Source organism: Pleurodeles waltl, chromosome 1_2, assembly GCF_031143425.1.
Source record: "Pleurodeles waltl isolate 20211129_DDA chromosome 1_2, aPleWal1.hap1.20221129, whole genome shotgun sequence".
NCBI classification, from domain to species: domain Eukaryota; kingdom Metazoa; phylum Chordata; class Amphibia; order Caudata; family Salamandridae; genus Pleurodeles; species Pleurodeles waltl.
This window is the reverse complement of record NC_090437.1, coordinates 154383833-154408871: the sequence shown is the minus strand read 5'-3', so window position 1 is coordinate 154408871 and position 25039 is coordinate 154383833. Positions and strand designations below refer to the sequence as shown.

At 48.7% G+C, this 25039-nt stretch overlaps 1 protein-coding gene across 3 annotated transcripts in view; it reads left to right on the top strand.

Annotated features, from left to right (window-relative positions):
- SDAD1 (SDA1 domain containing 1) overlaps window positions 1-25039 on the top strand; it is a 412284-nt gene that overhangs the window by 166644 nt on the left and 220601 nt on the right. For all 3 annotated transcript variants that reach the window (XM_069236846.1, XM_069236848.1, XM_069236847.1), the window contains one exon: window positions 18546-18620. In XM_069236846.1, coding sequence (XP_069092947.1) covers window positions 18546-18620 — 75 coding nt within the window. The remainder of the gene's footprint in view (window positions 1-18545; window positions 18621-25039) is intronic.

Here is a 25039-nt window from a genome sequence, read left to right as displayed (position 1 = left end):
AGTGTCTGTGGGTCGTAAATATACATTGTTGTGCTTTCCCTCAATCTCTTCATTTTCTTAAACTCCAGCCATCCTCTAATTTCCTAGCAAAGGTTCCAGTTCTTTTTATCACTTGACATTCCTGACTCTTGGAAGTGAGGCTTATAATTTAGGGAGACAAAGTAACCACATATACTTAGAATATGTTAATCGAAATTGTAGGAAGTTGGCTCTGTATGCACTATTTCAAAGTAAGGAATAGTATGCACAGAGTCCAAGGGTTCCCCTTAGAGGTAAGATAGTGGCAAAAAGAGATAATACTAATGCTCTATTTTGTGGTAGTGTGGTCGAGCAGTAGGCTTATCAAAGGAGTAGTGTTAAGCATTTGTTGTACATGCACACAGGCAATAAATGAGGAACACACACTCCGAGACAATTCCAGGCCAATAGGTTTTTGTTATAGAAAAATATATTTTCTTAGTTTATTTTAAGAACCACAGGTTCAAATTCTACATGTAATATCTCATTTGAAAGGTATTGCAGGTAAGTACTTTAGGAACTTTGAATAATCACAATAGCATATATACTTTTTACATAAAACACATTTAGCTGTTTTAAAACTGGACACAGTGCAATTTTCACAGTTCCTAGGGGAGGTAAAGTAATGTTAGTTCTTGCAGGTAAGTAAACCACCTACGGGGTTCAAATTGGGGTCCAAGGTAGCCCACCGTTGGGGGTTCAGAGCAACCCCAAAGTCACCACACCAGCAGCTCAGGGCCGGTCAGGTGCAGAGTTCAAAGTGGTGCCCAAAACGCATAGACTTCAATAGAAAGAAGGGGGTGCCCCGGTTCCAGTCTGCCAGCAGGTAAGTACCCGCGTCTTTGGAGGGCAGACCAGGGGGGGTTTGTAGGGCACCGGGGGGGACACAAGCTCACACAAGAAGTACACCCTCAGCGGCACTGGGGCGGCCGGGTGCAGTGTGCGAACACGCGTCGGGTTTTCAATATGAGTCAATGAGAGACCAAGGGGTCTCTTCAGCGATGCAGGCAAGGGGGGGGGGCTCCTCGGGGTAGCCACCACCTGGGCAAGGGAGAGGGCCTCCTGGGGGTCACTCCTGCACTGGAGTTCCGATCCTTCAGGTGCTGGGGGCTGCGGGTGCAGGGTCTTTTCCAGCCATCGGGATTTTTAGAGTCGGGCAGTCGCGGTCAGGGGGAGCCTCGGGATTCCCTCTGCAGGCGTCGCTGTGGGGGCTCAGGGGGGACAACTTTGGTTACTCACGGTCTCGGAGTCGCCGGAGGGTCCTCCCTGAGGTGTTGGTTCTCCACCAGTCGAGTCGGGGTCGCCGGGTGCAGTGTTGCAAGTCTCACGCTTCTTGCGGGGATTGCAGAGGTCTTTAAATCTGCTCCTCTGGATACAAAGTTGCAGTCTTTGTTGAACAGAGCCGCTGTTCTCAGGAGTTTCTAGGTCTCTTGGAAGCAGGGCAGTCCTCTGAGGATTCAGAGGTCGCTGGTCCCAGGGAAAGCGCCGCTGGAGCAGGTTTCTTCTGAAGGAGGGAGACAGGCCGGTAGGGCTGGGGCCAAAGCAGTTGGTGTCTTCTTCTTCTCTGCAGGGTTTTTCAGCTCAGCAGTCCTCTTCTTCTGTAAGTTGCAGGAATCTAAATTCTTAGGTTCAGGGGAGCCCTTAAATACTAAATTTAAGGGCGTGTTTAGGTCTGGGGGGTTAGTAGCCAATGGCTACTAGCCCTGAGGGTGGGTACACCCTCTTTGTGCCTCCTCCCAAGGGGAGGGGGGTCACATTCCTATCCCTATTGGGGGAATCCTCCATCTGCAAGATGGAGGATTTCTAAAAGGTAGAGTCACTTCAGCTCAGGACACCTTAGGGGCTGTCCTGACTGGCCAGTGACTCCTCCTTGTTTTTCTCATTAATTCCTCCAGCCTTGCCGCCAAAAGTGGGGCCGTGGCCGGAGGGGGCAGGCAACTCCACTAGCTGGAGTGCCCTGTGGTGCTGGAACAAAGGAGGTGAGCCTTTGAGGCTCACCGCCAGGTGTTACAGCTCCTGCCTGGGGGAGGTGATAGCATCTCCACCCAGTGCAGGCTTTGTTACTGGCCATAGAGTGACAAAGGCACTCTCCCCATGTGGCCAGCAACATGTCTCGAGTGTGGCAGGCTGCTAAAACCAGTCAGCCTACACGGGTAGTTGGTTAAGGTTTCAGGGGGCACCTCTAAGGTGCCCTCTGGGGTGTATTTCACAATAAAATGTACACTGGCATCAGTGGGCATTTATTGTGCTGAGAAGTTTGATACCAAACTTCCCAGTTTTCAGTGTAGCCATTATGGTGCTGTGGAGTTCGTGTTTGACAGACTCCCAGACCATATACTCTTATGGCTACCCTGCACTTACATTGTCTAAGGTTTTGCTTAGACACTGTAGGGGCACAGTGCTCATGCACTGGTGCCCTCACCTATGGTATAGTGCACCCTGCCTTAGGGCTGTAAGGCCTGCTAGAGGGGTGACTTATCTATACTGCATAGGCAGTGTGAGGTTGGCATGGCACCCTGAGGGGAGTGCCATGTCGACTTACTCGTTTTGTCCTCACCAGCACACACAAGCTGGCAAGCAGTGTGTCTGTGCTGAGTGAGGGGTCCCCAGGGTGGCATAAGCTATGCTGCAGCCCTTAGAGAACTTCGCTGGCATCAGGGCCCTTGGTACCAGGGGTACCAGTTACAAGGGACTTACCTGGATGCCAGGGTGTGCCAATTGTGTAAAACAAAAGTACAGGTTAGGGAAAGAACACTGGTGCTGGGGCCTGGTTAGCAGGCCTCAGCACACTTTCAAATCAAAACATAGCATCAGCAAAGGCAAAAAGTCAGGGGGTAACCATGCCATGGAGGCATTTCCTTACACAACCCGCCCCCCCCCCCCAACGAAAGAGGATGAGACTAACCTTTCCCAAGAGAGTCTTCATTTTCTAAGTGGAAGAACCTAGAAAGGCCATCTGCATTGGCATGGGCAGTCCCAGGTCTGTGTTCCACTATAAAGTCCATTCCCTGTAGGGAGATGGACCACCTCAACAGTTTTGGATTTTCACCTTTCATTTGCATCAGCCATCTGAGAGGTCTGTGGTCAGTTTGAACTACAAAGTGAGTACCAAAGAGGTATGGGCTCAGCTTCTTCAGGGACCAAACCACAGCAAAGGCCTCCCTCTCAATGGCACTCCAACGCTGCTCCCTGGGGAGTAACCTCCTGCTAATGAAAGCAACAGGCTGGTCAAGGCCATCATCATTTGTTTGGGACAAAACTGCCCCTATCCCATGTTCAGAGGCATCTGTCTGCACAATGAACTGCTTGGAGTAACCTGGAGCTTTTAGAACTGGTGCGGTACACATCACTTGTTTCAGGGTGTCAAATGCCTGTTGGCATTCTACAGTCCAGTTTACTTTCTTGGGCATTTTCTTGGAGGTGAGTTCTGTGAGGGCTGTCACTATGGATCCATATCCCTTCACAAACCTCCTATAGTACCCAGTCAAGCCAAGGAATGCCCTGACTTGAGTCTGGGTTTTTGGAGCTGCCCAGTCCAGAATAGTCTGGATCTTGGGCTGGAGTGGCTGAACTTGGCCTCCACCTACAAGGTGTCCCAAGTAAACCACAGTTCCCTGCCCTATCTGGCATTTGGATGCCTTGATAAAGAGGCCTGCTGATTGCAGAGCCTTCAAAACCTTCTTCAGGTGGACCAGGTGATCCTGCCAGCTGGAGCTAAAGACGGCAATATCATCAAGATAAGCTGCACTAAAGGACTCCAAACCAGCAAGGACTTGATTCACCAACCTTTGGAAGGTGGCAGGGGCATTCTTTAAACCAAAGGGCATAACAGTAAACTGATAATGCCCATCAGGTGTGGAGAATGCTGTCTTTTGTTTTGCTCCAGGTGCCATTTTGATTTGCCAGTACCCTGCTGTTAAGTCAAAGGTACTTAAGAATTTGGCAGAACCTAATTTGTCTATCAGTTCCTCAGCTCTAAGAATGGGATGGGCATCTGTCTTGGTGACTGAATTAAGTCCTCTGTAGTCCACACAAAACCTCATCTCTCTCTTTCCATCTTTGGTGTGACGTTTGGGGACTAAGACCTCTGGGCTAGCCCAGGGGCTGTCAGAGTGCTCAATTACTCCCAATTCCAGCATCTTGTGGACTTCCACCTTGATGCTTTCCTTAACTTGATCAGACTGTCTGAATATTTTGTTTTTGACAGGCATGCTGTCTCCTGTGTCCACATCATGGGTACACAGGTGTGTCTGACCAGGGGTTAGGGAAAAGAGCTCCGCAAACTGTTGCAGGACCTTCCTACAATCAGATTGCTGTTGGTCAGAGAGGGTGTCTGAATAGATCACTCCATCCACTGAGCCATCTTTAGGGTTTGATGAGAGGAGATCAGGGAGAGGTTCACTCTAAGCTTCCTGATCCTCATCTGTTACCATCAACAGATTCACAGCAGCCCTGTCATGGAAGAGCTTAAGGCGGTTCACATGGATCACCCTCTTGGGGCTCCTGCTAGTGCCTAGGTCCACCAGCTAGGTGACCTGACCCTTCTCTAGCACTGGGTAAGGGCCACTCCATCTGTCCTGGAGTGCCCTGGGAGCTACAAGCTCCAGAACCCAGACTTTCTGCCCTGGTTGAAATTCAACTAGTGCAGCCTTTTGGTCATACCAAAACTTCTGGAGCTGTTGGCTTGCCTCAAGGTTTTTACTTGCCTTTTCCATGTACTCTGCCATCCTTGAGCGAAGGCCAAGTACATAGTCCACTATGTCTTGTTTAGGCTCATGAAGAGGTCTCTCCCAGCCTTCTTTCACAAGAGCTAGTGGTCCCCTTACAGGGTGGCCAAACAGAAGTTCAAAGGGTGAGAACCCTACTCCCTTCTGAGGCACCTCTCTGTAAGCGAAAAGCAGACATGGCAAGAGGACATCTGTAGGAAGTTGGCTCTGTATGTGCTATTTCAAAGTAAGGAATAGCATGCACAGAGTTCAAGGGTTCCCCTTAGAGGTAAAATAGTGGTAAAAAGAGATAATACTAATGCTCTATTTTGTGGTAGTGTGGTCGAGCAGTAGGCTTATCCAAGGAGTAGTGTTAAGCATTTGTTGTACATACACATAGACAATAAATGAGGTACACACACTCCGAGACAAATCCAGCCAATAGGTTTTGTTATAGAAAAATATCTTTTCTTAGTTTATTTTAAGAACCACAGGTTCAAATTTAACATCTAATATCTTGTTTGAAAGGTATTGCAGGTAAGTACATTAGGAACTTTGAATCATTTCAATTGCATGTATACTTTTCAAGTTATTCACAAATAGCTATTTTAAAAGTGGACACAGTGCAATTTTCACAGTTCCTGGGGGAGGTAAGTTTTTGTTAGTTTTACCAGGTAAGTAAGACACTTACAGGGTTCAGTTCTTGGTCCAAGGTAGCCCACCGTTGGGGGTTCAGAGCAACCCCAAAGTTACCACACCAGCAGCTCAGGGCTGGTCAGGTGCAGAGTTCAAAGTGGTGCCCAAAACGCATAGGCTTCAATGGAGAGAAGGGGGTGCCCCGGTTCCAGTCTGCCAGCAGGTAAGTACCCGCGTCTTCGGAGGGCAGACCAGGGGGGTTTTGTAGGGCACCGGGGGGGACACAAGCTGTAAAGAAATGGCTCCCTGTTGCAGTTACCCCCCACTTTTTGCCTGATACTGATGCTGACTTGACTGAGAAGTGTGCTGGGACCCTGCTAACCAGGCACCAGCACCAGTGTTCTTTCACCTAAAATGTACCATTGTTTCCACAATTGGCACAACCCTGGCACCTAGGTAAGTCCCTTGTAACTGGTACCCCTGGTACCAAGGGCCCTGATGCCAGGGAAGGTCTCTAAGGGCTGCAGCATGTCTTATGCCACCCTAGGGACCCCTCACTCAGCACAGACACACTGCTTGCCAGCTTGTGTGTGCTGATGGGGAGAAAATGACTAAGTCGACATGGCACTCCCCTCAGGGTGCCATGCCAACCTCCCACTGCCTGTGGCATAGGTAAATCACCCCTCTAGTAGGCCTTACAGCCCTAAGGCAGGGTGCACTATACCACAGGTGAGGGCATATGTGCATGAGCACTATGCCCCTACAGTGTCTAAGCAAAACCTTAGACATTGTAAGTGCAGGGTAGCCATAAGAGTATATGGGCTGGGAGTCTGTCAAAAACGAACTCCACAGCTCCATAATGGCTACACTGAATACTGGGAAGTTTAGTATCAAACTTCTCAGAATAATAAACCCACACTGATGCCAGTGTTGGATTTATTAAAAAATGCACACAGAGGGCATCTTAGAGATACCCCCTGTATTTTACCCAATTGTTCAGTGCAGGACTGACTGGTCTGTGCCAGCCTGCTGCTGAGAGACGAGTGTCTGACCTCATGCGGTGAGAGCCTTTGTGCTCTCTGAGGACAGAAACAAAGCCTGCTCTGGGTGGAGGTGCTTCACACCTCCCCCCTGCAGGAACTGTAACACCTAGCAGTGAGCTTCAAAGGCTCAAGCTTCGTGTTACAATGCCCCAGGGCACTCCAGCTAGTGGAGATGCCCGCCCCCTGGACCCAGCCCCCACTTTTGGCGGCAAGTCCAGGAGAGATAATGAGAAAAACAAGGAGGAGTCACTGGCCAGTCAGGACAGCCCCTAAGGTGTCCTGAGCTGAGGTGACTCTGACTTTTAGAAATCCTCCATCTTGCAGATGGAGGATTCCCCCAATAGGATTAGGGATGTGACCCCCTCCCCTTGGGAGGAGGCACAAAGAGGGTGTACCCACCCTCAGGGCTAGTAGCCATTGGCTACTAACCCCCCAGACCTAAACACGCCCTTAAATTTAGTATTTAAGGGCTCTCCCTGAACCTAGAAACTAGATTCCTGCAACAACAAGAAGAAGGACTGCCTAGCTGAAAACCCCTGCAGAGGAAGACCAGAAGACAACAACTGCCTTGGCTCCAGAAACTCACCGGCCTGTCTCCTGCCTTCCAAAGAACTCTGCTCCAGCGACGCCTTCCAAAGGGACCAGCGACCTCTGCATCCTCTGAGGACTGCCCTGCTTCGACGACGACAAGAAACTCCCGAGGACAGCGGACCTGCTCCAAAAAGACTGCAACTTTATCCAAAGGAGCAGCTTTAAAGAACCCTGCAATCTCCCTGCAAGAAGCGTGAGACTTGCAACACTGCACCCGGCGACCCCGACTCGGCTGGTGGAGAACCAACACCTCAGGGAGGACCCCCGGACTACTCTACGACTGTGAGTACCAAAACCTGTCCCCCCTGAGCCCCCACAGCGCCGCCTGCAGAGGGAATCCCGAGTCTTCCCCTGACCGCGACTCTCTGAAACCTAAGTCCCGACGCCTGGAAAAGACCCTGCACCCGCAGCCCCCAGGACCTGAAGGACCGGACTTTCACTGCAGAAGTGACCCCCAGGAGTCCCTCTCCCTTGCCCAAGTGGAGGTTTCCCCGAGGAAGCCCCCCCTTGCCTGCCTGCAGCGCTGAAGAGATCCCTTGATCTCTCATTGACTTCCATTGCGAACCCGACGCTTCTTCTAACATTGCACCCGGCCGCCCCCGCGCCGCTGAGGGTGACATTTCTGTGTGGGCTTGTGTCCCCCCCCGGTGCCCTACAAAACCCCCCTGGTCTGCCCTCCGAAGACGCGGGTACTTACCTGCAAGCAGACCGGAACCGGGGCACCCCCTTCTCTCCATTGCAGCCTATGCGTTTTGGGCACCACTTTGAACTCTGCACCTGACCGGCCCTGAGCTGCTGGTGTGGTGACTTTGGGGTTGCTCTGAACCCCCAACGGTGGGCTACCTTGGACCAAGAACTGAACCCTGTAAGTGTCTTACTTACCTGGTAAAACTAACAAAAACTTACCTCCCCCAGGAACTGTGAAAATTGCACTAAGTGTCCACTTTTAAAGTAGCTATTTGTGAATAACTTGAAAAGTATACATGCAATTGAAATGATTCAAAGTTCCTAATGTACTTAACTGCAATACCTTTCAAACAAGATATTACATGTTAAAATTGAACCTGTGGTTCATAAAATAAACTAAGAAGAGATATTTTTCTATAACAAAACCTATTGGCTGGATTTGTCTCTGAGTGTGTGCACCTCATTTATTGTCTATGTGTATGTACAACAAATGCTTAACACTACTCCTTGGATAAGCCTACTGCTCGACCACACTACCACAAAATAGAGCATTAGTATTATCTCTTTTTACCACTATTTTACCTCTAAGGGGAACCCTTGGACTCTGTGCATGCTATTCCTTACTTTGAAATAGCACATACAGAGCCAACTTCCTACACAAGCCCACACAGAAATTTCACCCTCACCCTCAGCGGCGCGGGGGCGGCCGGGTGCAGTGTTGGAACAAGCGTCGGGTTCGCAATGGAAGTCAATGAGAGATCAAGGGATCTCTTCAGCGCTGCAGGCAGGCAAGGGGGGGGCTTCCTCGGGGAAACCTCCACTTGGGCAAGGGAGAGGGACTCCTGGGGGTCACTTCTGCAGTGAAAGTCCGGTCCTTCAGGTCCTGGGGGCTGCGGGTGCAGGGTCTTTTCCAGGCGTCAGGACTTAGGTTTCAGAGAGTCGCGGTCAGGGGAAGCCTCGGGATTCCCTCTGCAGGCGGCGCTGTGGGGGCTCAGGGGGGACAGGTTTTGGTACTCACAGTCGTAGAGTAGTCCGGGGGTCCTCCCTGAGGTGTTGGTCCTCCACCAGCCGAGTCGGGGTCGCCGGGTGCAGTGTTGCAAGTTTCACGCTTCTTGCGGGGAGATTGCAGGGTTCTTTAAAGCTGCTTCTTTGGATAAAGTTGCAGTCTTTTTGGAGCAGGTCCGCTGTCCTCTGGAGTTTCTTGTCGTCGTCGAAGCAGGGCAGTCCTCAGAGGATGCAGAGGTCGCTGGTCCCTTTGGAAGGCGTCGCTGGAGCAGAGTTCTTTTGGAAGGCAGGAGACAGGCCGGTGAGTTTCTGGAGCCAAGGCAGTTGTTGTCTTCTGGTCTTCCTCTGCAGGGGTTTTCAGCTAGGCAGTCCTTCTTCTTGTTGTTGCAGGAATCTAATTTCTAGGTTCAGGGAGAGCCCTTAAATACTAAATTTAAGGGCGTGTTTAGGTCTGGGGGGTTAGTAGCCAATGGCTACTAGCCCTGAGGGTGAGTACACCCTCTTTGTGCCTCCTCCCAAGGGGAGGGGGTCACATCCCTAATCCTATTGGGGGAATCCTCCATCTGCAAGATGGAGGATTTCTAAAAGTTAGTCACCTCAGCTCAGGACACCTTAGGGGCTGTCCTGACTGGCCAGTGACTCCTCCATGTTATTCTCATTATTTTCTCCGGCCTTGCCGCCAAAAGTGGGGGCCGGGGCCGGAGGGGGCGGGCAACTCCACTAGCTGGAGTGTCCTGCGGTGCTGTGACAAAGGGGTGAGCCTTTGAGGCTCACCGCCAGGTGTTACAGCTCCTGCCTGGGGGAGGTGTTAGCATCTCCACCCAGTGCAGGCTTTGTTACTGGCCTCAGAGTGACAAAGGCACTCTCCCCATGGGGCCAGCAACATGTCTCTAGTGTGGCAGGCTGCTGGGACCAGTCAGCCTACACAGATAGTCGGTTAAGTTTCAGGGGGCACCTCTAAGGTGCCCTCTGTGGTGTATTTTACAATAAAATGTACACTGGCATCAGTGTGCATTTATTGTGCTGAGAAGTTTGATACCAAACTTCCCAGTTTTCAGTGTAGCCATTATGGTGCTGTGGAGTTCGTGTTTGACAGACTCCCAGACCATATACTCTTATGGCTACCCTGCACTTACAATGTCTAAGGTTTTGCTTAGACACTGTAGGGGCACAGTGCTCATGCACTGGTACCCTCACCTATGGTATAGTGCACCCTGCCTTAGGGCTGTAAGGCCTGCTAGAGGGGTGTCTTACCTATACTGCATAGGCAGTAAGAGGCTGGCATGGCACCCTGAGGGGAGTGCCATGTCGACTTACTCATTTTGTTCTCACTAGCACACACAAGCTGGTAAGCAGTGTGTCTGTGCTGGGTGAGGGGTCTCTAGGGTGGCATAATACATGCTGCAGCCCTTAGGGACCTTCCCTGGCATCAGGGCCCTTGGTACCAGAGGTACCAGTTACAAGGGACTTATCTGGGTGCCAGGGTGTGCCAATTGTGGAATCAAAAGTACAGGTTAGGGAAAGAACACTGGTGCTGGGGCCTGGTTAGCAGGCCTCAGCACACTTTCAATTCAAAACATAGCATCAGCAAAGGCAAAAAGTCAGGGGGTAACCATGCCAAGGAGGCATTTCCTTACACAACCCCCCCCAAACGAAAGAGGATGAGACTAACCTTTCCCAAGAGAGTCTTCATTTTCTAAGTGGAAGAACCTGGAAAGGCCATCTGCATTGGCATGGGCAGTCCCAGGTCTGTGTTCCACTACAAAGTCCATTCCCTGTAGGGAGATGGACCACCTCAACAGTTTTGGATTTTCACCTTTCATTTGCATCAGCCATATGAGAGGTCTGTGGTCAGTCTGAACTAGGAAGTGAGTACCAAAGAGGTATGGTCTCAGCTTCTTCAGGGACCAAACCACAGCAAAGGCCTCCCTCTCAATGGCACTCCAACGCTGCTCCCTGGGGAGTAACCTCCTGCTAATGAAAGCAATAGGCTGGTCAAGGCCATCATCATTTGTTTGGGACAAAACTGCCCCTATCCCATGTTCAGAGGCATCTGTTTGCACAATGAACTGCTTGGAGTAATCTGGAGCTTTTATAACTGGTGCTGTGCACATAGCTTGTTTCAGGGTGTCAAAGGCCTGTTGGCATTCTACAGTCCAGTTTACTTTCTTGGGCATTTTCTTGGAGGTGAGTTCTGTGAGGGCTGTCACAATGGATCCATATCCCTTCACAAACCTCCTATAGTACCCAGTCAAGCCAAGGAATGCCCTGACTTGAGTCTGGGTTTTTGGAGCTGCCCAGTCCAGAATAGTCTGGATCTTAGGCTGGAGTGGCTGAACTTGGCCTCCACCTACAAGGTGTCCCAAGTAAACCACAGTTCCCTGCCCTATCTGGCATTTGGATGCCTTGATAGAGAGGCCTGCAGATTGCAGAGCCTTCAAAACCTTCTTCAGGTGGACCAGGTGATCCTGCCAGGTGGAGCTGAAGACAGCAATATCATCAAGATAAGCTGCACTAAAGGATTCCAGCCCAGCAAGGACTTGATTCACCAACCCTTGGAAGGTGGCAGGGGCATTCTTTAAACCAAAGGGCATAACAGTGAACTGATAATGCCCATCAGGTGTGGAGAATGCTGTCTTTTCTTTTGCTCCAGGGGCCATTTTGATTTGCCAGTACCCTGCTGTTAAGTCAAAGGTACTTAAGAAGTTGGCAGCCCCTAATTTGTCTATTAGCTCATCAGCTCTAGGAATGGGGTGAGCATCTGTCTTTGTGACAGAGTTGAGACCTCTGTAGTCCACACAAAACCTCATCTCTCTCTTTCCTTCTTTGGTGTGAGGTTTGGGGACTAAGACCACTGGGCTAGCCCAGGGGCTGTCAGAGTACTCAATTACTCCCAATTCCAGCATCTTGTGGACTTCCACCTTGATGCTTTCCTTAACTTGGTCAGACTGTCTAAATATTTTGTTTTTGACAGGCATGCTGTCTCCTGTGTCTACATCATGGGTACACAGGTGTGTCTGACCAGGGGTTAGGGAAAAGAGTTCAGCAAACTGCTGCAGGACCTTCCTGCAGTCAGACTGCTGTTGGCTAGAGAGGGTGTCTGAGTAGATCACTCCATCTACTGAGCCATCTTTAGGGTCTGATGAGAGGAGATCAGGGAGAGGTTCACTCTCAGCTTCCTGGTCCTCATCTGTTACATCAACAGATTTACATCAGCCCTGTCATGGAAGAGCTTAAGGCGGTTCACATGGATCACCCTCTTGGGGCTCCTGCTTGTGCCCAGGTCCACCAGGTAGGTGACCTGACTCTTCCTCTCTAGTACTGGGTAAGGGCCACTCCATTTGTCCTGAAGTGCCCTGGGAGCCACAGGCTCCAGGACCCAGACTTTCTGCCCTGGTTGAAATTCAACCAGTGCAGCCTTTTGGTCATACCACAACTTCTGGAGTTGTTGGCTGGCCTCAAGGTTTTTACTTGCCTTTTCCATGTACTCTGCCATCCTTGAGCGAAGGCCAAGTACATAGTCCACTATGTCCTGTTTAGGCTCATGAAGAGGTCTCTCCCAGCCTTCTTTAACAAGAGCAAGTGGTCCCCTTACAGGGTGGCCAAACATAAGTTCAAAGGGTGAGAATCCTACTCCCTTCTGAGGCACCTCTCTGTAAGCGAAAAGCAGACATGGCAGGAGGACATCCCATCTCCTTTTGAGTTTTTCTGGGAGCCCCATGATCATGCCCTTTAATGTCTTGTTGAATCTCTCAACAAGGCCATTAGTTTGTGGATGATATGGTGTAGTGAATTTATAAGTCACTCCACACTCATTCCACATGTGTTTTAGGTAAGCTGACATGAAGTTGGTACCTCTGTCAGAAACCACCTCCTTAGGGAAACCCACTCTGGTAAAGATACCAATGAGGGCCTTGGCTACTGCAGGGGCAGTAGTCGACTTAAGGGGAATAGCTTCAGGATACCTAGTAGCATGATCCACTACTACTAGGATGTACATATTTCCTGAGGCTGTGGGAGGTTCTAGTGGACCCACTATGTCCACACCCACTCTTTCAAAGGGGACCCCCACCACTGGAAGTGGAATGAGGGGGGCCTTTGGATGCCCACCTGTCTTACCACTGGCTTGACAGGTGGGGCAGGAGAGGCAAAACTCCTTAACCTTCTGGGACATATTGGGCCAGTAGAAGTGGTTGACTAACCTCTCCCACGTCTTGGTTTGTCCCAAATGCCCAGCAAGGGGAATATCATGGGCTAAGGTCAGAATAAACTCTCTGAAACCCTGAGGCACTACCACTCTCCTATTGGCACCAGGTTTGGGATCTCTTGCCTCAGTGTACAGGAGTCCATCTTCCCAATAGACCCTATGTGTTCCATTTGTGTTTCCAATTTCCCAGGATTGTTTTGTGAAGAGGCTCTGGGCCCACCCTCCTGTGCAGGTTTTTGGGGGCCTGTAGAAGACTCTTTACTATTTTTATTTTTGGCTGTCTCACCACCTTTCCCCTGGGGAGGTTTTGTGACCCCTTTCTTTTGGTCACCCCCTGTGGAAGTTTTGGACACCCTAGTCTTGACCCAATGGTCCGCCTTCTTTCCCAATTCTTGGGGAGAAATTGGTCCTAGGTCCACCAGATGCTGATGCAGTTTATCATTGAAACAATTACTTAATAGGTGTTCTTTCACAAATAAATTGTACAGCCCATCATAATCATTTACACCATTTCCTTGAATCCAACCATCTAGTGTTTTTACTGAGTAGTCTACAAAGTCAACCCAGGTCTGGCTCGAGGATTTTTGAGCCCCCCTGAATCTAATCCTATACTCCTCAGTGGAGAATCCAAAGCCCTCAATCAGGGTACCCTTCATGAGGTCATAAGATTCTGCATCTTTTTTAGAGAGTGTGAGGAGTCTATCCCTACACTTTCCTGTGAACATTTCCCAAAGGAGAGCACCCCAGTGAGATTTGTTCACTTTTCTGGTTTCACAAGCCCTCTCAAAAGCTGTGAACCATTTAGTGATATCATCACCATCTTCATATTTAGTTACAATCCCTTTGGGGATTTTCAACATGTCAGGAGAATCTCTGACCCTAGTTATGTTGCTGCCACCATTGATGGGTCCTAGGCCCATCTCTTGTCTTTCCCTTTCTATGGCTAGGATCTGTCTTTCCAAAGCCAATCTTTTGGCCAACCTGGCTAACTGGATGTCCTCTTCACTGGAGTTATCCTCAGTGATTTCAGAGGTGTTGGTCTCTCCTGTGAGGGAACCAGCATCTCTGACTATTATTTTTGGAGTCAGGGCTTGAGAAGCCCTGTTCTCCCTAGATAGGACTGGTGGGGGGGAATCACCCTCCAAGTCACTATCATCTTCATCTGTGTTGCCATCCACAGAGGGGTTGGCTCTGTCATACTCTGCCAACAGCTCCTGGAGCTGTAGTTTGGTAGGTTTGGAGCCCATTGCTATTTTCTTTAGTTTACAGAGTGACCTTAGCTCTCTCATCTGTAGATGGAGGTAAGGTGTGGTGTCGAGTTCCACCACATTCACATCTGTATTAGACATTATGCTTCTAAAAGTTGGAATACTTTTTAAGAAACTAAAACTAGTTCTAGAATCTAATTCAAACTTTGTAGGAAGTTGGCTCTGTATGTGCTATTTCAAAGTAAGGAATAGCATGCACAGAGTCCAAGGGTTCCCCTTAGAGGTAAAATAGTGGTAAAAAGAGATAATACTAATGCTCTATTTTGTGGTAGTGTGGTCGAGCAGTAGGCTTATCCAAGGAGTAGTGTTAAGCATTTGTTGTACATACACATAGACAATAAATGAGGTACACACACTCAGAGACAAATCCAGCCAATAGGTTTTGTTATAGAAAAATATCTTTTCTTAGTTTATTTTAAGAACCACAGGTTCAAATTTAACATGTAATATCTTGTTTGAAAGGTATTGCAGGTAAGTACATTAGGAACTTTGAATCATTTCAATTGCATGTATACTTTTCAAGTTATTCACAAATAGCTATTTTAAAAGTGGACACTTAGTGCAATTTTCGCAGTTCCTGGGGGAGGTAAGTTTTTGTTAGTTTTACCAGGTAAGTACGATACTTACAGGGTTCAGTTCTTGGTCCAAGGTAGCCCACCGTTGGGGGTTCAGAGCAACCCCAAAGTTACCACACCAGCAGCTCAGGGCCAGTCAGGTGCAGAGTTCAAAGTGGTGCCCAAAATGCATAGGCTTCAATGGAGAGAAGGGGGTGCCCCGGTTCCAGTCTGCCAGCAGGTAAGTACCCGCGTCTTCGGAGGGCAGACCAGGGGGGTTTTGTAGGGCACCGGGGGGGGACACAAGCCCACACAGAAATTTCACCCTCAGTGGCGCGGGGGCGGCCGGGTGCAGTGTTAGAACAAGCGTCGGGTTCGCAATGGAAGTCAATGAGAGATCAAGGGATCTCTTCAGCGCTGCAGGCAGGCAAGGGGGGGCTTCCTCGGGGAAACCTCCACTTGGGCAAGGGAGAGGGACTCCTGGGGGTCACTTCTGCAGTGAAAGTCCGGTCCTTCAGGTCCTGGGGGCTGCGGGTGCAGGGTCTTTTCCAGGCGTCGGGACTTAGGTTTCAGAGAGTCGCGGTCAGGGGAAGCCTCGGGATTCCCTCTGCAGGCGTCGCTGTGGGGGCTCAGGGGGGACAACTTTGGTTACTCACGGTCTCGGAGTCGCCGGAGGGTCCTCCCTGAGGTGTTGGTTCTCCACCAGTCGAGTCGGGGTCGCCGGGTGCAGTGTTGCAAGTCTCACGCTTCTTGCGGGGATTGCAGGGGTCTTTAAATCTGCTCCTCTGGATACAAAGTTGCAGTCTTTGTTGAACAGAGCCGCTGTTCTCAGGAGTTTCTTGGTCTCTTGGAAGCAGGGCAGTCCTCTGAGGATTCAGAGGTCGCTGGTCCCAGGGATAGCGTCGCTGGAGCAGGTTTCTTCTGAAGGAGGGAGACAGGCCGGTAGGGCTGGGGCCAAAGCAGTTGGTGTCTTCTTCTTCTCTGCAGGGTTTTTCAGCTCAGCAGTCCTCTTCTTCTGTAAGTTGCAGGAATCTAAATTCTTAGGTTCAGGGGAGCCCTTAAATACTAAATTTAAGGGCGTGTTTAGGTCTGGGGGGTTAGTAGCCAATGGCTACTAGCCCTGAGGGTGGGTACACCCTCTTTGTGCCTCCTCCCAAGGGGAGGGGGTCACATTCCTATCCCTATTGGGGGAATCCTCCATCTGCAAGATGGAGGATTTCTAAAAGGTAGAGTCACTTCAGCTCAGGACACCTTAGGGGCTGTCCTGACTGGCCAGTGACTCCTCCTTGTTTTTCTCATTAATTCCTCCGGCCTTGCCGCCAAAAGTGGGGCCGTGGCCGGAGGGGGCGGGCAACTCCACTAGCTGGAGTGCCCTGTGGTGCTGGAACAAAGGAGGTGAGCCTTTGAGGCTCACCGCCAGGTGTTAAAGCTCCTGTCTGGGGGAGGTGATAGCATCTCTACCCAGTGCAGGCATCTACTTCTTTCCTTTTTTTTTATGTTAACGCTTTGGGTTTACCTTTGTGCATTTTATGCTTTTTTTGTAGCACAGTCTCAACCCAAATGTATTGCAGGGCTTTAAGTGAGCGCCAGTTACATTAGACAAGATCACATTCATTTTTAAAGGCACAGGGAGATGAAGTGATTTGCCACAGGATGTTGGGCCAATGCCGAGACACAAACCTGGTTCTCAAGTTCCAAAGTCAGCAACTCTAACCATAATGCCACTTCCTGTGTAGAGGGAGAATGCCAGACAGAAGCCATATGAGATCTTGGCTTGCTATGGACTTGAAGTTCCAACAGGACCTTGAGGTAAGCCAGAGCCAGGCTTCAGACTCGAGCCTCGCTCTTGTTTTCTGTGGCTTGCCCACCTCTAAAAGGAGAAGGTGCTCTGTCTGCTGGTCAGATACAACTGCAGGGTCCAGCAGCGCCCAAGTGAAGGGTCATGATGGCGCTCTCTTCTTTGTCCTCATCAGTTGCTGTGGTCAGTAGAAACTCTATTGCTGACTTTAGCATTTCAGTCCTTGTTCCTCCTCAATGAAAGTCTTCACCACCCCTGAAGTAGCCAGAGACTTGCTTTGAGGTTTCTCTGTGATTTACTGTTCAACTGTCTGTCCTCCACCCATGAATGGGTGAAACACGATGAGCAAGTTGCCAGGTTGAAGAAACTGGCAGGTTTCACACATAAGGTCTAAGTTGAAGAATGGCGCTATCACCAGTAGAACAGCATTGTGGGTTCACTCCTTTAAACAGTATGGTGCGGTGTAATGCATAGCTAATAAGGTGGCAAAGTGGTTGTGTGGGGTCCTAACTGCTAAGAGAAATTCCTTCTCTCTGCTCACACAATATCATAGGTTCACTCCTTAATGGCACAGGATGGGTGGCTCAGAATGTTCTCCTTTTTCCCCTCTAATTTTGTAATGGTGATCTGATCACAACATGAGCCAAGTGATGGTTGGTCTGTACACATAAAGAAATAATGAAGACCTATGCAGGATTGTCCTGGAAGTCAGGACATTGTAAAGGCATTTGACTACACAGAGGAAAATTAAATGGACAGTTGGCATTTTCTTACATTGGCTCAAAATGTGAAACTGCTTGAATAATTGGTGTTGTTGGTTTCTTGTAGTAAGTAAACAGATTGAGAGTGGGAGTTGCCTTTTCTTGGTTGTTTAGAAACTCTCACAGAGGAATTTCTGGAACAAGTGGGCCTTTTGGTTACCCTCAAACACCTCTCTAAATTGTCTTGCCACTGTTTATAGCAGTGCACATAGCTCTTGTCTCTAATACGTTCTGCTTCTTATTGGTGGTTTCCCTCCATATTCTTTGTCCTGCCTCTTGAACATTTCTTCTGTACTGTGTTCTCTGTGAATAATGTGTCCACCCACTAATTGAATTAAAATAATTTTTTTTTTTATTTCTTTTCGCACTCAAGCGCATGTATTTCTATTGTATCTCCCCCAAGTGCTGCTTCCCCCATTTATTTCCGTGCTCTTTCCTTGGTGCTCACGCCACCCAGCAGAATAGACTTCCTACCTTCCCATCAGCTCTTTTGTTGCTCACCTGCCCCTCTATGGCATGTTTTTTTTTTATTTATTTTTTATCCCCAGTTTTTTTTTGTTTTTTTGACAGCCCGACAGCTGTCATTTTCTATGGTGTTGCGGCTTTTTTATCACATACTTTTGCTCACATTTTATATATTTTTTAATGTATTTACTGCTCCAAGTTAGGGATCTGCCATCTTAAAGCAGTAAACTAACAAACAATATGGCAGTTGCAACATGCCATTCATTCTCTCAAATGGCCATGCTTGTGCATACGTCATTACAGTGGGCTGCCGTAGTATCACGCCTATATATGCTCGCTGATCATACACGCCTTACCTTTTTTGTCTATGTCGAACAGTATCAGCAAAGAAAATACTGTATTACCTTTAGAATATGTCACATCACTTGGTTGTGTTGAGACTTGTGGTAAATTTCAACTTCTAACTCACCTTTAGGGACAGTATAGTTTACACTAGCAATGTCACCATCCGTGGATTGATGTTCTCACCCTTGGATGACCATCAGTGACAGTAACCAGCTCCTTATATCCTCGTCTTTGCAATACAGATGAATTCTGCTCAATTTGGAAAAATGCCAGCTGCTTGTTTGCATGTGGACCTTCATAGCTTGTTTCCCAATTTTACATTTCTTAAAATTTTAAACTTCTAGAGCTTTTAAATATTTGATTTTAAATCTTTCTACCAAAGTATTTCATTAAAGTGTGTTTAGATTTGTAAAAAGCAGACCATGTTTCTTAGTAATCTCCAAACCAAATTTTTATTTCAGATTCTTGTGGCTGCCCTTAAATTTTTCCTGGGACGAGATGAAGATGAGAAACGAGAGAGTGATTCTGAATCTGAGGTCAGTTATTGCTGTGCATAGAGGGAGTCAGTTGTGGTACTGTTTTCAGAACTAACGAGTGAGTTGAGTTTGTTGAAACATCGCACATAAATTTCTCAAGGTCCTTTCTACGTTCCTTAGAGAGGTTGTAGCATCAGACAACTTTTCAATTCTTTTGGCCTAAAACATATTCACAAAACATCTAAGAACTTACTCGTACATAACTCATGTTTGATACAATGTATTATCCTTGGCAAAACTCACTGTTGCTTTTCCAGTCACTGGCTTAACACTGTTGGTACTTACCTTTCCATTGGAACAGTTCCTTTATGTATCGATGGCTTCACAGTGTGCTATGCAAATAAATTAATTTTGCTCTTGAAGTAATTTATTTCTGCAAATATGTTTAGTTAATTTTGGCAATGAGGAGAGACGTTACTAATAAGGTATTTACCAAATTCAAATAAAGGTGCTATGGTATGATGCAAGAATTATTTTGATATTGTACCAAAGTGTACACTAAAGTAAATCATTCTGAGAGGCAATCCTTTAAAGTAAAAGTTGGTGGTGAGTAGAATAAATAACAAAATAGGCCTTTCTGCTCTGATCTTTTTAGTAAAATGAATCTACAAGAATTGCATTCTGTGTTGAGGGTTAATACATTTTATTTTTTATTTTTTTAAATGTATTTATACAATTGAAAACAACGTATATATAATTGTACTGTTCATTAGTCTCATTACATCAGCGCTACATCTCGTTCCAGTCTTCCAGGCATAGTGTCCAAACCATGTCAGTACCATAGTTTTCATCTGTTTATGTAATGCTACAATACAGCGTGACTGGCCAAACAACACAATGTTGGCAATATAATAGTCTAGCACACGTCATGTAGTACTAGGATATTGTAGATATGAGCAACACTATCTACAACGGTTACAGTGCATAGTACATTGCGTTATAACCATTGAACATTAATATTGTACTGCTTATTTACGGGATATAATCCTGAAGAGAGAGCAATGGTCGCCTTCCAATCAACCAAACTACCGGATTCAGATGGGAAAGGCTCTTAGAGGGGCCAGTAGACATCTAGCAAGCGGGTAAGCAGGTACCTCAACCTAGGTAGAAGAGGGGTGATGCCCTGCGAGGAAGCCGTAAATTAAAGGGGTGGGGGGCACTCCATCTTCCAGCATCTCCCGACCACTCATCTGCAACCTACATATGCATTGCCCCAATGGGGCAGGCCAGGGACAGAACTCAACTAGTGGGAGCATCCCCACGGGTTCTCCGATCAGCCTTTCAGTCATACCCCGCCAGACCTCCAGATCACGTTCAGCGTGTTCATCCACACACATTGTAGGAAGTTGGCTCTGTATGCACTATTTCAAAGTAAGGAATAGTATGCACAGAGTCCAAGGGTTCCCCTTAGAGGTAAGATAGTGTCAAAAAGAGATAATACTAATGCTCTATTTTGTGGTAGTGTGGTCGAGCAGTAGGCTTATCAAAGGAGTAGTGTTAAGCATTTGTTGTACATACACCCAGGCAATAAATGAGGAACACACACTCCGAGACAAATCCAGGCCAATAGGTTTTGTTATAGAAAAATATATTTTCTTAGTTTATTTTAAGAACCACAGGTTCAAATTCTACATGTAATATCTCATTTGAAAGGTATTGCAGGTAAGTACTTTAGGAACTTTGAATAATTACAGTAGCATATATACTTTTCACATAAAACACAAATAGCTGTTTTAAAAGTGGACACTTAGGGCAATTTTCACAGTTCCTGGGGGAGGTAAGTTATTGTTAGCTTTAGCAGGTAAGTAAATCACTTACAAGTTTCAGGTTTGGGTCCAAGGTAGCCCACCGTTGGGGGTTCAAAGCAACCCCAAAGTTACCACACCAGCAGCTCAGGGCCGGTCAGGTGCAGAGTTCAAAGTGGTGCCCAAAACGCATAGGCTTCAATGGAGAGAAGGGGGTGCCCCGGTTCCGGTCTGCCAGCAGGTAAGTACCCGCGTCTTCAGAGGGCAGACCAGGGGGGTTTTGTAGGGCACCGGGGGGGACACAAGTCAGCACAAAAAGTACACCCTCAGCAGCGCGGGGGCGGCAGGGTGCAGTGTGCAAACACGTGTCGGGTTTTCAATGGTTTTCAATGAGAGACCAAGGGGTCTCTTCAGCGATGCAGGCAGGCAACGGGGGGGGGCTCCTCGGGGTAGCCACCACCTGGGCAAGGGAGAGGGCCTCCTGGGGGTCACTCCTGCACTGGAGTTCCGATCTTTCAGGTGCTGGGGGCTGCGGGAGCAGGGTCTTTTCCAGCCGTCGGGAAATTAGAGTTCAGGCAGTCGCGGTCAGGGGGAGCCTCGGGATTCCCTCTGCAGGCGTCGCTGTGGGGGCTCAGGGGGGCCAACTTTGGTTACTCACGGTCTTGGAGTCGCCGGAGGGTCCTCCCTGAGGTGTTGGTTCTCCACCAGTCGAGTCGGGGTCGCCGGGTGCAGTGTTGCAAGTCTCACGCTTCTTGCGGGGAGTTGCAGGGGTCTTTAAATCTGCTCCTTTGAAACAAAGTTGCAGTCTTTTTGGAGCAGGGCCGCTGTCCTCGGGAGTTTCTTGTCTTCCTTGAAGCAGGGCAGTCCTCTGAGGATTCAGAGGTCGCTGGTCCTTTGGAAAGCGTCGCTGGAGCAGGTTTCTTTGGAAGGCAGGAGACAGGCCGGTAGGACTGGGGCCAAAGCAGTTGGTGTCTTCTGTTCTTCCTCTGCAGGGGTTTTTCAGCTCAGCAGTCTTCTTCTTGTAGTTTCAGGAATCTAAATTCTTAGGTTCATGGAAGCCCTTAAATACTAAATTTAAGGGCGTGTTTAGGTCTGGGGGGTTAGTAGCCAATGGCTACTAGCGCTGAGGGTGGGTACACCCTCTTTGTGCCTCCTCCCAAGGGGAGGGGGGTCACACTCCTATCCCTATTGGGGGAATCCTCCATCTGCAAGATGGAGGATTGCTAAAAGTTAGTCACTTCTGCTCAGGACACCTTAGGGGCTGTCCTGACTGGCCAGTGACTCCTCCTTGTTGTTCTCATTATCTCCTCCGGCCTTGCCGCCAAAAGTGGGGCTGTGACCGGAGGGGCGGGCAACTCCACTAGCTGGAGTGCCCTGTGGTGCTGGAACAAAGGGGGTAAGCCTTTGAGGCTCACCGCCAGGTGTTACAGCTCCTGCCTGGGGGAGTTGTTAGCATCTCCACCCAGTGCAGGCTTTGTTACTGGCCTCAGAGTGACAAAGGCACTCTCCCCATGGGGCCAGCAACATGTCTCGGTTGTGGCAGGCTGCTGGAACCAGTCAGCCTACACAGATAGTCGGTTAAGGTTTCAGGGGGCACCTCTGGGGTGTATTTCACAATAAAATGTACACTGGCATCAGTGTGCATTTATTGTGCTGAGAAGTTTGATACCAAACTTCCCAGTTTTCAGTGTAGCCATTATGGTGCTGTGGAGTCCGTGTTTGACAGACTCCCAGACCATATACTCTTATGGCTACCCTGCACTTACAATGTCTAAGGTTTGGCTTAGACACTGTAGGGGCACAGTACTCATGCACTGGTGCCCTCACCTATGGTATAGTGCACCCTGCCTTAGGGCTGTAAGGCCTACTAGAGGGGTGACTTATCTATACTGCATAGGCAGTGTGAGGTTGGCATGGCACCCTGAGGGGAGTGCCATGTCGACTTACTCGTTTTGTTCTCACCAGCACACACAAGCTGGCAAGCAGTGTGTCTGCGCTGAGTGAGGGGTCCCCAGGGTGGCATAAGATATGCTGCAGCCCTTAGAGACCTTCCCTGGCATCAGGGCCCTTGGTACCAGGGGTACCAGTTACAAGGGACTTACCTGGATGCCAGGGTGTGCCAATTGTGGAATCAAAAGTACAGGTTAGGGAAAGAACACTGGTGCTGGGGCCTGGTTAGCAGGCCTCAGCACACTTTCAATTCAAAACATAGCACACGCAAAGGCAAAAAGTCAGGGGGTAACCATGCCAAGGAGGCATTTCCTTACACAACCCCCCCCCCCAAAACGAAAGAGGATGAGACTAACCTTTCCCAAGAGAGTCTTCATTTTCTAAGTGGAAGAACCTGGAAAGGCCATCTGCATTGGCATGGGCAGTCCCAGGTCTGTGTTCCACTATAAAGTCCATTCCCTGTAGGGAGATGGACCATCTCAACAGTTTTGGATTTTCACCTTTCATTTGCATCAGCCATCTGAGAGGTCTGTGGTCAGTCTGAACTAGGAAGTGAGTACCAAAGAGGTATGGTCTCAGCTTCTTCAGGGACCAAACCACAGCAAAGGCCTCCCTCTCAATGGCACTCCAACGCTGCTCCCTGGGGAGTAACCTCCTGCTAATGAAAGCAACAGGCTGGTCAAGGCCGTCATCATTTGTTTGGGACAAAACTGCCCCTATCCCATGTTCAGAGGCACCTGTCTGCACATTGAACTGCTTGGAGTAATCTGGAGCTTTTAGAACTGGTGCTGTGCACATTGCTTGTTTCAGGGTGTCAAAGGCCTGTTGGCATTCTACGGTCCAGTTTACTTTCTTGGGCATTTTCTTGGAGGTGAGTTCTGTGAGGGCTTTCACAATGGATCCATATCCCTTCACAAACCTCCTATAGTACCCAGTCAAGCCAAGGAATGCCCTGACTTGAGTCTGGGTTTTTGGAGCTGCCCAGTCCAGAATAGTCTGGATCTTAGGCTGGAGTGGCTGAACTTGGCCTCCACCTACAAGGTGTCCCAAGTAAACCACAGTTCCCTGCCCTATCTGGCATTTGGATGCCTTGATAGAGAGGCCTGCAGATTGCAGAGCCTTCAAAACCTTCTTCAGGTGGACCAGGTGATCCTGCCAGTTGGAGCTAAAGACAGCAATATCGTCAAGATAAGCTGCACTAAAGGACTCCAAGCCAGCAAGGACTTGATTCACCAACCTTTGGAAGGTGGCAGGGGCATTCTTTAAACCAAAGGGCATAACAGTGAACTGATAATGCCCATCAGGTGTGGAGAATGCTGTCTTTTGTTTTGCTCCAAGTGCCATTTTGATTTGCCAGTACCCTGCTGTTAAGTCAAAGGTACTTAAGAATTTGGCAGCACCTAATTTGTCTATCAGCTCATCAGCTCTAGGAATGGGATGGGCATCTGTCTTGGTGACAGAATTAAGTCCTCTGTAGTCCACACAAAACCTCATCTCTCTCTTTCCATCTTTGGTGTGAGATTTGGGGACCAAGACCACTGGGCTAGCCAGGGGCTGTCAGAGTGCTCAATTACTCCCAATTCCAGCATCTTGTGGACTTCCACCTTGATGCTTTCCTTAACTTGATCAGACTGTCTGAATATTTTGTTTTTGACAGGCATGCTGTCTCCTGTGTCCACATCATGGGTACACAGGTGTGTCTGACCAGGGGTTAGGGAAAAGAGCTCAGCAAACTGTTGCAGGACTGTCCTACAGTCAGATTGCTGTTGGCCAGAGAGGGTGTCTGAATAGATCACTCCATCTACTGAGCCATCATTAGGGTTTGATGACAGAAGATCAGGGAGAGGCTCACTCTCAGCTTCCTGATCCTCATCTGTTACCATTAACAGATTGACATCAGCCCTGTCATGGAAGAGCTTAAGGCGGTTCACATGGATCACCCTCTTGGGGCTCCTGCTTGTGCCCAGGTCTACCAGGTAGGTGACCTGACTCTTCCTCTCTAGCACTGGGTAAGGGCCACTCCATTTGTCCTGAAGTGCCCTGGGAGCCACAGGCTCCAAAACCCAGACTTTCTGCCCTGGTTGAAATTCAACCAGTGCAGCCTTTTGGTCATACCAAAACTTCTGGAGCTGTTGGGTGGCCTCAAGGTTTTTACTTGCCTTTTCCATGTACTCTGCCATCCTTGAGCGAAGGCCAAGTACATAGTCCACTTTGTCTTGTTTAGGCTCATGAAGAGGTCTCTCCCAGCATTCTTTCACAAGAGCTAGTGATCCCCTTACAGGGTGGCCAAACAGAAGTTCAAAGGGTGAGAACCCTACTCCCTTCTGAGGCACCTCTCTGTAAGCGAAAAGCAGACATGACAAGAGGACATCCCATCTCCTTTTGAGTTTTTCTGGGAGCCCCATGATCATGCCCTTTAATGTCTTGTTGAATCTCTCAACAAGGCCATTAGTTTGTGGATGATAGGGTGTAGTTAATTTATAAGTCACTCCACACTCATTCCACATGTGTTTCAGGTATGCTGACATGAAGTTGGTACCTCTGTCAGACACCACCTCCTTAGGGAAGCCCACTCTGGTAAAGATACCAATGAGGGCCTTGGCTACTGCAGGGGCAGTAGTCGACCTAAGGGGAATAGCTTCAGGATACCTAGTAGCATGATCCACTACTACTAGGATGTACATATTTCCTGAGGCTGTGGGAGGTTCAAGTGGACCCACTATG